The sequence below is a fragment of the Triticum dicoccoides genome, chromosome 3A (genome assembly GCF_002162155.2).
Source record: "Triticum dicoccoides isolate Atlit2015 ecotype Zavitan chromosome 3A, WEW_v2.0, whole genome shotgun sequence".
NCBI classification, from domain to species: Eukaryota; Viridiplantae; Streptophyta; class Magnoliopsida; order Poales; family Poaceae; genus Triticum; species Triticum dicoccoides.
This window is the reverse complement of record NC_041384.1, coordinates 78203906-78215724: the sequence shown is the minus strand read 5'-3', so window position 1 is coordinate 78215724 and position 11819 is coordinate 78203906. Positions and strand designations below refer to the sequence as shown.

Sequence of the window (11819 nt, the reverse complement as noted above, 5' to 3'; positions counted from 1 at the left end):
TTGATGATCTTTCATATATTTATAGCTCTAGTGCATCCGTTGCATGGCAATCCCTACTCCTTGCATTGAAATCAATCCATGGGCATCTCCATAGCCCATTGATTAGCCGCGTCAATGTGAGACTTTCTCCTTTTTTGTCTTCTCACACAAGCTCAATCATTATATTCTATTCCACCCATAGTGCTATCTCCATGGCTCACGCTCATATATTGCGTAAAAGTTGAAAGAGTATGAAAAGGCTAAGTATGAAACAATTGCTTGGCTTGTCATCGGGGTTGTGCATGATGAGAGAATTTTGTGTGAGGAAAATGAAGCATGACCAAACTATATGATTTTGTAGGGATAAGCTTTCTTTGGCTATGTTATTTTGATAAGACATAATTGCTTGGTTAGCATGCTTGAAGTATTATTATTTTTATGTCAACATTAAACTTTTATCTTGAATCTTTCGGATCTAAACATTCATTCCATAATAAAGAAAATTACATTGAAGAATATGCTAGAAAGCATTCCACATCAAAAATTCTGTTTTTTATCATTTACCTACTCGAGGACGAGCAGGAATTAAGCTTGGGGATGCTTGATACGTCTCCAACGTATCTATAATTTTTGATTGTTCCATGCTATTACATATTCTGTTTTGGATGTTTAATGGGATTTATTATACACTTTTATATTATTTTTGGGACTAACCTATTAACCCAAGGCCCAGTGCAAATTGTGATTTTTTTTGCCTATTTCAGTGTTTCGCAGAAAAGGAATATCAAACGGAGTCCAAACGGAATGAAACCTTCGGGAGCGTGATTTTTGGAACAACATGATCCAGATGACTTGGAGTGGACATCAAGAAACAACCAAGGAGGCCACGAGGCAGGGAGGCACGCCTGCCCCCTGGGCACGCCCCCACCCTCGTGGGCCCCTCGTGGCTCTCTTGACCGACTTCCTTCGCCTATATATACTCATATACCCTGAAAACATCTAGGAGCACCACGAAACCCTATTTCCACCACCGCAACCTTCTGTACCCGTGAGATTCCATCTTGGGGCCTTTTCCGGCGCTCTGTCGGAGGGGGCATCGATCACGGAGGGCTTCTACATCAACACCATAGCCTCTCCGATGATGTGTGAGTAGTTTACCTCAGACCTTCGGGTCCATAGTTATTAGCTAGATGGATTCTTCTCTCTCTTTGAATCTCAATACAAAGTTCTCCTCGATCTTCTTGGAGATCTATTGGATGTAACTCTTTTTGCGATGTGTTTGTCGAGATCCGATGAATTGTGGGTTTATGATCAAGATTATCTATGAACAATATTTGAATCTCCTCTGAATTCTTTTATGTATGATTTGTTATCTTTGCAAGTCTCTTCGAATTATCAGTTTGGTTTGGCCTACTAGATTGATCTTTCTTGCAATGGGAGAATTGCTTAGCTTTGGGTTCAATCTTGCGTTGCTCGATCCCAGTGACAAAAAGGGAAACAACACGTATTGTATTGTTGCCATCGAGGATAAAAAGATGGGGTTTCTATCATATTGCTTGAGTTTATCCCTCTACATCATGTCATTTTACCTAATGCGTTACTCTGTTCTTATGAACTTAATACTCTAGATGCATGATGGATAGCGGTCGATGTGTGGACTAATAGTAGTAGATGCAGGCAGGAGTCGGTCTACTTGTCTCGGACGTGATGCCTATATACATGATCATGCCTAGATATTCTCATAATTTTTCGCTTTTCTATCAATTGCTCGACAGTAATTTGTTCACCCACCGTAATACTTATGCTATCTTGAGAGAAGCCACTAGTGAAACCTATGGCCCCCGGGTTTATTCTCCATTATATTAATCTCCCGTCAACAAGTTATTTCTGGCACCGTTTATTTTGCGATGTTTACTTTTAATCTTTATCATAAAAATACCAAAAATATTATCTTATCATCTCTATCAGATCTCACTTTTGCAAGTGGCCGTGAAGGGGTTGACAACCCCTTTATCGCGTTGGTTGCAAGGTTCTTATTTGTTTGTGTAGGTACGAGGGACTTGCGTGTAGTCTCCTACTGGATTGATACCTTGGTTCTCAAAAACTAAGGGAAATACTTACGCTACTTTGCTGCATCACCCTTTCCTCTTCAAGGGAAAACCAACGTAGTGCTCAAGAGGTAGCAACTAGTATCTGCAGTTGGCATCTTTCCAGTCTTAGTTGGCAGCAGCCTAGCAGAACTTGGCACCCTGCATCAATGGTTGTGGCGCGTAGTTCTGTCTCGTCTCTGAACCCCACACCTTTTGTGCCACGTTCCCCCTTTGTGCCCTTGGCAAACTTGACAATCTTTTGCTTCTTAGCTGGTTTAGGTGGGACCGCTGAAAGAGGAGTCTTCCCCTTGATTTGTTGAACTCCTGTGATGGTGATTGGCTCTCTGCTCGCTACAGTTGGCATATCAGTTTGAACCATAGCTTCCTTGACCACATTTATTTTAGCATCTGCACTCACCATCTTCTCCTTGGTTTGAGGCAACAACAGATTCTTCTTCATTGAAACTGCTTTGCGCTTCTGGACCACGTGTGGGTTTGCCACGGATGCTGCCTTGCTCTTGCCGGAGCTTATATCTAGAAACTGCTTCAAATATTTCTTGTATTTTTTCTTCGAATGAACCCAGTCAAGACCCTTTCCTGCTTCCTCCATGTCAATTTGATTCTTTTCAGCCTCACTTGATAAGAACAGTTTCTAATCAATGGCAAAGTTGATGTCCTCACACATATCTTGGTCACTAAAATCTGGCATAGGAAAAGTGGTTGGCAAAGCTGGCTTCAAGTTGCATATCTTAAACATATCAATGCTCCCCTGAGGCTCTGCTTCATCATTTTTCTTTGACTTCAGCAAATCCTTGTCTTTCCAGCAAGTTTTGTCAATCAACATCTGTAGTGTGCTCCTGCTACTCAATGAATTGTTGTTGTCAGCAGGGTTGGCAAAGCTGCTAGTCCTCCTAGATGTGTTGCCGCCTGTACCACCAGAACCAGGGGCGTTGTCATCATCGTCATCGCTGCTGTCACTGCCTCCATTGGATCCCCCTTGATCATCACCATCAACATCCTCGACTTCTTCCTCGTCATCTCCTTCCCCCTAACTGTCATCAACTGTTGCACCTTTGTCTCCGTCCCGCTCTTTGGTCTCATCTCCTTCTTCCTCCTCCTCTGCCTCACTATCTTCTTCCTTGTCCTCCTCCTCTCCTTTGTCCTCTTCTTCTTTGTCCTCCTCTTCTTTCTCCTCTTCTTCTTCCTCCTCCTCCTCTACATCTTATTCTTTGTCACCCTCCTCTTTGTCCTCCTCCTCTGATTCATTTGCATCTATGTTCTCATCATCGTCAACATCTAGCGCTGCTTCCATTTCCTCATCTTCTTTTGACTCCTCAACAAACTCTTCTTCTTCTTCTTGTGTAGGTAAACCCGTCTCCTTCTTTTTGGAGCATGGCGTGATGTCCCGGTTCCCATTGATGGCTGTTGTATGTAGGGATCAATATCCGGCTCCTTGTCATCAATCTTGGCAACTGCTTCAATGAAGGTGCCAACCTGTTCAGTTACTGTCTTGCAGAGGTCATTAACCACTTTGGCAATCTTTGCTTTTTTTGCATCAGCACAAAAAAGATTCAGTATTGATTCAGTTAGAAAACATTTTAAAAAGAAAATGTATGTAACTGACCATGATGTGTTCAGCAAGCCAACTAAGACACATTTTCTGACCAACTAAAAACATGATTCTAGGCAACTAAACATGCATTGTAGCCAAAACTAAACATGCATTCTGCCAAGTTGATGTTATTGGTTGCAAACAAACACATTGACTGCCCAAAGGATATGTGCAACATAAAAAGCATATTTGTGCAACTGAACATACATCCCAGCCAACTGAATCATGTATTCTCGCAACTAAAAAACCATACATGTGCAACTGAACATACATCCGAGCCAAAGAAAATGTCAGTAACTGATCCAAACTCCTGTATGCAAAGACTAACTTGTTGATTGTAGGTTATTGGTAACTTGGATGCCACGAATGCTTCAGCTTGCAAAATACCACCAAACAGTGGTGTCTGCTCCATGCCCCTATACTCCTCTTTAAGCTGGTGTAAAAAAGAGATAAAGAAAAGAACAAGGTTATCAAAACATATTTGTGTGTTGAACGAAAACCAAACATTATAACCTGCGCAACTACAACAAGATACTAGGTAGACAATTGGATTCTACATATATGCAACTGAACAAACCAAAAATACCGTGCAACCCACAGGTCACCTAAAAAAAGGTTTCTGCCAACTGATGTCACACATCTGTGCAACAAGATAAGTAAAACTGTGCAAGTTAGAACAGATGATGTGCCAATTAAAAATGAACATGTGTGCAGATGCCAAAGTTAAACCTACAAGTTGTGCAACTACATGCATTGTTGTGCCAACTGATCACAATTTTTGTGCAATTTCCAAAAAGTGAGCAGACATGAGTAGAACATAAAAAGAAGCCATTGTTGGAAAAAAACAAAGAGTACTCACTTGTAATTTGCCGAACACACCAGGAGAGATCGTGTCCTTCTTGATCACCTTGGCAATTAGCATACTGTCCCATGCATTCGCTCGTATCGCGTAGTTGCTTACTGGGATATCATGAACGAGCGCATCAAGGTATAGTATCTGCACCAGAGCCAACAAAGAAAACCCAAGTTCAGTTATTATGAGGAGTATTTCAGAAACTATAACTGCACAAAGAAGAAAAACACATGGAAGTGCTCGTTTTCACTAACCATCAAGTGATACAAACAGCAGCAGGCGGTTTGCTTCTGCTGATCCATGTTCCGGAAAGCTTCATTTATGTGTTCTGCTACAAAGAGGCATACATTTGTGTTCTTGAGCATTTCATGATCTACCACAACTCCGTAGCACTTTGGGCTGAGGCTCAGGGTCGTGGTTGATGCTAGAAAAGTCTGAATGCAACCGCAAGCCAGGCCATAAAGAATGTGTCATCCGTTCTTCCCGCCATATCCTTAATCATCTTACACCATGTAGTGATCTGGGGATGAGAATCTCCAATTATGTTGAAAGCCTCTCCGAATCTCCCAGTTGCATCCTTGTCAACTACATATCTGACTTTTTGACCCTCGTTTGGAAGATCAAATACCATGTGAACACTATCAGCATCGACACGGATCCTTCCCCTGATTGGGAACACCATTTCAGAGCTCTCTGGCTGGTAGGACTGCACCAGGAATTTAGTGAGGTCCGCTGGAAGTGTGTCTGATAAGTTCAAGAGGCCCCCGGACAACCTCGAAACTAGCTCAGACATCTGCGGTGGGGATAAAGAGTTGTTGAACTTCACAAACCGCCCTGGTGATGCCCTTATCATGCCCGCTTGTGATGGTCACTCCACATATTCCCCTGCAGGCACCTCAACTCCTTCACCGCTGGCCTGTTGATGAGAAAATAAAAACATTAAGGAAACATTAAACACAAGAGAAAAACAGGAATGAAAAAAAACTAGCAATCATCATTTGGATCAGTATTGCAAAAACTATATAAATATAAAATGGATCATGCAAACTACTATGATGTTTTTGTGCAACTAATAAAGATCATGATAACAACTGAAGACTACCAGTGTGCAACCTGCAAAAAACTAAGAAAATATACTAGACCTGACAACTATATGAAGTTCTCGGGGATGTGCAACGATAAGAAATGATATTGCAAACAAGATAGCAGCAACTAAAAAAAGGTTTGCAAGGAACTCTAAAATAGCATTACATTAGCTGATCAACAAAAACAAGATAAGCAAGGAGTACTCCATTTGCTAAAGCAGAAAATTGACAAATTAGCAGATCAACAGTAGGTGAGCTACTCCATTTTTATGTGCTCCATCTGCTACAAGAAATTATGTGTACTCATGCTTGTAATTGTACTCTTCCAAAAAAATTACTCCATGCTAGTACTCCAGATAATGATTAAGTACTTAAGAAAACAATTATAAACAGTCAGTAATTGATAAGGTTATGTGCTTTAAGTTTAGTTAAATTTGACTAATGGAAAAGATTCACCTAGAGCAAGGTTTATTTGACATGGAGTAGTTTATTTCATAGGAGTAAACGCTAGCAATATTGACATGGAGTATTTAATTTGACAGGAGTAAACAATAGTAACATTAATACATTTGCATTACTGCTAATAATGACCATGTGCAACTTTGAAACTTTTGCATTACTACTGATAATGACCATGTACTATTGGAGTAGTTTTGCATTCAGTAAAAAAAAACCACATACCTCAGCATCTGCTGCGGAAGATGCGGCAGCTCCTCCAGCAATTGCTGCCTGCACAAAAAATGGTGACTAGTGATGTCAACTACAAAGATGCCAACTAATGTCAACTACAAGATGCCAACTAATGTCAACTATATTTAGATCAATATGATCAGTAATGTCAACTACAAGATGATTATTGACCAACTACAACAAAAATAGTGGTGTCAACGACTGCGTAATTTCATCAGCGTCTAAAAAGCAAGAAACACTTATATTCAAGAATTTACTTACCCTAGTAGATGACTCAGCTCCCCTTCCAGCCTTTGAACGTCTAGTCCGCTTCACAACCCGAAACTGATCAACATCCTAAGAAAATAAAAAACATGAGCATGGGAAGAAACAAAAAATTATTATATGATCCAAACAAAACCAAAATAAGGTGCTTGTGTCATCAGCATGCCACTTACCTCAACTTCATCTCCCTGCTGAACACTATGCGGTGGCTGGCGATTAGCAGCACGCTTCGAGTTCCGACGAAGGGACTGACTTCCAGAACCCTGGTTAAGCAACAAAAGGAAACATGAAAAAAGACATTAGCATACATGCATAAGTTGAAAAACAACTCAAAAACATAGAAAAAGGTGGGGAAAAAATACATCTTCTTCATTGCCATCTGCATCTCCTCCTATTATAATCATTTTTCCCTGCAGGAGGAAATACAACAAAAAAACATAGTTAGAAGATGTGCAAACAAACTAGAGAAATCATAAAAGGTTGCTTTGATCTGCAGGCCTCTAAACATATGCATGACACATAGTGCAAAAAACTATAAAATATGTGGACAACCAACTACTATAATGATGCAGCCAACTGGGCAGTCAACCTCGTGCAAACTGGACAGCATATAAGTCAACTAAGTTTAACTGTGGCAAGTAATAACTAGGCAGAAAATAGTTAACTAAAGGCAACCAGCTCAGTATGATAACTTGTGCAACTGGAACAAACAAAAAATGCATAGCCAACAAGAATATATGCAGCAAAACAATTGGGTATACTATATTGGAAATTGGCAAGCATTGGTACTGATTTGCATAAATAAGTGTCGATATTTGCATGCATCAGACGAAAACACATGAACAACCACATCCACAGCAAAGACTGGTAGATTGGGTAGACTATATTGGAAAATTGGTAAGCATTGTTACTAATTTGCACAATCAAGAGGCCCCAGTTGCACACAGCGGGGGAAAAACACACGAACAATCAGATCCGGCACAAAGGTTGGCAGAAAAATCAGTAGACTATATTGGAAAATTGTCAACCATTGATACTAATTTGCACAAGTGATGGTCCCTATATGCACACAGCCAGAGAAAAACACATGGACCACCACATCCACCACAAAGCTGGCAGATTGGGTACACTATGTTGCAAAATTGGCAAGCATTGGTGCTAAATTGCACAAACAAGAGTTCCTAGTTGCACACAGCAGGGGGAAAACACACGAACCACCAGATCCATCACAAAAGGCTGGCAGCTTCGATAGAGAATATTGGGAAATTGGCAAGCATAGGTACTAATTTGCACACATAATGGTCCCTAATTACACACAACAGCGGGAAACACATGAACCAGGAGAACCACCACAAGGCTGGCAGATTGGCTATATTATCTCAAAAATTGTCTACTACCGCTCCTAATTTGCACGCAAGGGGCAACAGAGTTGCAGATCGTGGGGGAAAAACGCTCATCAAAAATACCAGATCCACCGCAAGGCTACAATACACAGACGAGGCTCTATCGCCGCGAACCACTCCTCCTCCCTGAACCACTCACCCCGTACGTATATGCACGAGCTCTCCCCCCTACTGCAACGCAAAAACGATGGGATAAGCACAACCCTAGGCCACCCCTGCCAATCCGGCAGTTTTCCAAAAGGAGTAGTCCGCGGGGGTGACCTCAACCTCGCCGGAAAATGAGTTCGACCTCCCTGACCCCGACCGCGACCTCGAGTTCGACCTCTACCTCGACCTCCCTGACAACGACCGCGACCTCACCGGAAAACGTGCGACCTCACCAGAAAAAGGAGGGCGGGCGAGTGGAGAAACAAACATGGACGAAGAACGGGGAGCGCGCGTAGGAGCAGTACTTGTGCCGCCGCGAACGACGACCCTCGCGGCGCGCCCCGCCGTCGACAACAACCCGGCGGATTTGGAACCGCCTCCGAGCACCAAGCAACGACGAAAGCAAGGGGGAAAGAGAAGGAATGGGCCGCGAGAGGTGGGGGTGGACGGGGTAATGGCACGAAATTCGAAACCGCCGCCCACTATGCCCAATACACTGCGGAACTGCCTAATCCTCAATGACATGTGGGTCCGACGGGAGGTTTATCTCGCGTGGCGCGGCACAATCGGACCAGGCGACCGGTCCACGCGCGGGTCTGAGCGGCGCGGCTCCATCACCTGACCAGGGGACACCTGGACACCACGCGCCGTCGATCGGGACGAGATCGAACGGCTCTCGTTCGACCGCTCATTCTCTCCGTTTAATGTGCGTACACTTTTTAGGTTTTAGGAAATTTTAAATACCTCTCGGTAAGTATCGTAGTTGGAAAAAAAGAAATCTCTCTTGCTTGCCGCTCGGAAGAGGAGACACTTGCCGGTTGCCACGACATGTCATGCCTGCCCCCAAGTGACATATGGGGCCAAAAGCTACCGCTCTAGAACTTTCTTCATCAGCTGCGGTAGTACTACTCCCCGCCGCACAGCGCTCGTTCCACCACATTTCAGAAGTTTCCATCACCTTCCAGACTCCCGGCCTCCGGCGACCTATATAAACTCCTTCCTCCTCCCGTCGCATCACAACCAAAGCATCCCACAAAAAATCAACAACCAGTCCAACGCCGAGGAGATCAATCACAATCAGCGAGCGACAATGGAGGGCAGGATGTTCGGGCTGGAGACCCCGCTGATGACGGCGCTGCAGCACCTGCTGGACGTCCCGGACGGCGAGTCCGGCGGAGCCGGCATTGCCGCCGGCGAGAAGCAGGGCCCGACGCGCGCCTACGTCCGGGACGCGCGCGCCATGGCGGCCACCCCCGCCGACGTGAAGGAGCTGCCGAGCGCGTACGCGTTCGTGGTGGACATGCCGGGGCTGGGGTCCGGCGACATCAAGGTGCAGGTGAAGGACGAGCGGGTGCTGGTCATCAGCGGCGAGCGGCGGAGGGAGGAGAAGGAGGACGCCAAGTACCTGCGGATGGAGCGCCGCATGGGCAAGATGATGCGCAAGTTCGTGCTGCCGGAGAACGCCGACATGGAGAAGATCTCGGCCGCGTGCCGCGACGGCGTGCTCACCGTCACCGTGGAGAAGCTGCCGCCGCCCGAGCCCAAGAAGCCCAAGACCATCCAGGTCCAGGTCGCCTGAGATGCGTCTGCGTGCGCGTCGAATCGAAGCAAAGTGTGAGTGGGTAGCGAGTTTCCTGTGACGAGTGATGGAGTGCCTGTCTTTTGGTTTCGTCTGCTAGAGGGTGTGTGCCGTGTCACTGGTGATGGTTCGATGTTTCGTTAATGAACATGGGGATGCTCTCCGGCTTCGCCTGAATAAAAATGCTGATCTCTTGGCCACATTTTCTATTGAAAAATCCAAGATGTTCGTTTAAGTTCTAAGGCGGCCGTGTTCTGAAAATTCAGGGAACTGCGTTTGTAACTTAACGGAAAATTGAGACTAGAACATGAGGAATAGCAAAATTAGGTGGAAAACGAACTACTAGTTCTGAAGTGCTTTTTTCACCAGGGAGAAAAATCCAGGATGTCTTGGCATTTTCATCTTGGCAAATGTCTGGCTTGTGGGAAGATAGAAAAAGGAAATTCCAGTTAGAATTGAGAATTCAGAAATGTTAATTCTGCTTTGCCTGATGGAACATGTGAGAATCTCTTGGCTACATTTTTGTTACATTACTCTTTGGCTACATTTTTGTTATCAGATTAGAAAATACCAATGAAAAAAATAGCGCTACAGAAAATAGCGTCATCCTTGAAAATATGCTATTAGCGTGTTATAACGCGCTATAACGTGCTATTAGCAAGGCATTGTATATTGATATATTTAGCGAGACAATTCTCTATATGCTATAGCGCGCTATTTTTTTCATTGAAAAATACTCAAAACAACTATTGTTGAACCTCTATATATCGACATAACTTTTTTTTTGCGGGGAATATTGACAGAACTTGAAAATGCCATGCTACTCCCGGATGTAGGTACATCCTGCCAAGAAAAATGACAAAAAACGTGAATAATAACTTATACTCCCTTCGTCAAAAAAACTTGTCCTTTAAATGAACGTGGTGCTACATACGACGAAGGGAGTATGTGTTGATTTTTTTTCACCAACAATACCGTGAAATTGATCCGTTTACTAATACAACAGAAGGTTGAGTTGATGAGGCATCAAGACGATATGACGCGGGCGACGCCAGTGGCGATTGCCGCGACGACGGCGGCCTCCATCGGCCTTGGGTGTGGGCACGTCGGCGGTCGGTTTTGGGCGCTAGCGGAGTCAGAGAATGAGGACGACGACGACGGGATCGGCGCCGGAGAACCGCCGGAGATGTATTCGCTAACGCCATCGGACGTGATCTGCGAAGCTTTCAATCCCGAATATTCGAAAGAGGAAGTGGCCATGATTGTGAATAATGTCGTGCCATGCAACGATCCGGCGCGGGAAGGACTGAACCCTGAGGACAAGGTGGAGCTAGTTTGACGGATAGTTCACCGGCGGACGGCGGCTTCTGTGCTCCGGCCTTGGAAAGGACTAGTACCCAAGAAATGCCTCAAGCCTATCACTTTGTCGGATTTTTTTACCGGATTCTTGGACGCGTGTGACTAGAAAGAAGAACAAGAAAGGCCGGCCTGTGACGGCGCCGCCGGCGTCGGCGACCTGCACGGCGGCTCAGATCCGAGCGGACAGAGAGAGGCGTTTGAATCAGCTTCTGGGCTCTCCTAGGCCGTCGGCTGAGCGGGCCGGCGCTGACATGTCTGGGTATGCGGCCCAGCATGCCAGCAGCGAGGCAAGGCAGACCGGACCGGTCGTTCCTGGGTACGAGGCCCAGGTAACGCCGATCGTAGCTACGGAATACGTAGCTACATGCATATCGTCGGTTCGTCTGTTTCCTGATCAATCTATCCTTCCGCCTCACCTAGGGTTCGTCAAGCTCGAGCAGTTCCCGGGTTCCTCAGGTGCATGGGCGGATCTGGGCCCCAGACAGCCCAGGCCATTGCCTGGGGCGTGGGAAATTTTCTCGGCCCATATATACGGAAAAAAATGTTTGGCCTGGGGCGCAGCCCACTCTAATCCCAGGCAGCCTAGGCCAACTGGCCCAACCGTCCAGGCCAGTGCCTTTTCGCTGGCTGTGCGTGCGCTACTCACGACCAGGAGTTTGGACCGAACCTGTCCGCCGCCCTTCCCCCAACTTGACGAACCCTAGGCGTGGTCGGTGGCCACGTTCCTGCCCGCCGGCGCCGCCCGCCGTCCTCGTGCT

At 45.3% G+C, this 11819-nt stretch overlaps 1 protein-coding gene across 1 annotated transcript; it reads left to right on the top strand.

Moving 5' to 3' along the window:
• Positions 1 to 9129: 9129 nt before the first annotated feature.
• Positions 9130 to 9919, top strand: LOC119267260 (17.5 kDa class II heat shock protein-like). Its single transcript, XM_037548621.1, has one exon. It carries the CDS (start codon positions 9214 to 9216, stop codon positions 9700 to 9702), a length of 489 nt encoding a protein of 162 aa, XP_037404518.1. The 5' UTR covers positions 9130 to 9213; the 3' UTR covers positions 9703 to 9919.
• The last annotated feature ends 1900 nt before the right edge of the window (positions 9920 to 11819 follow it).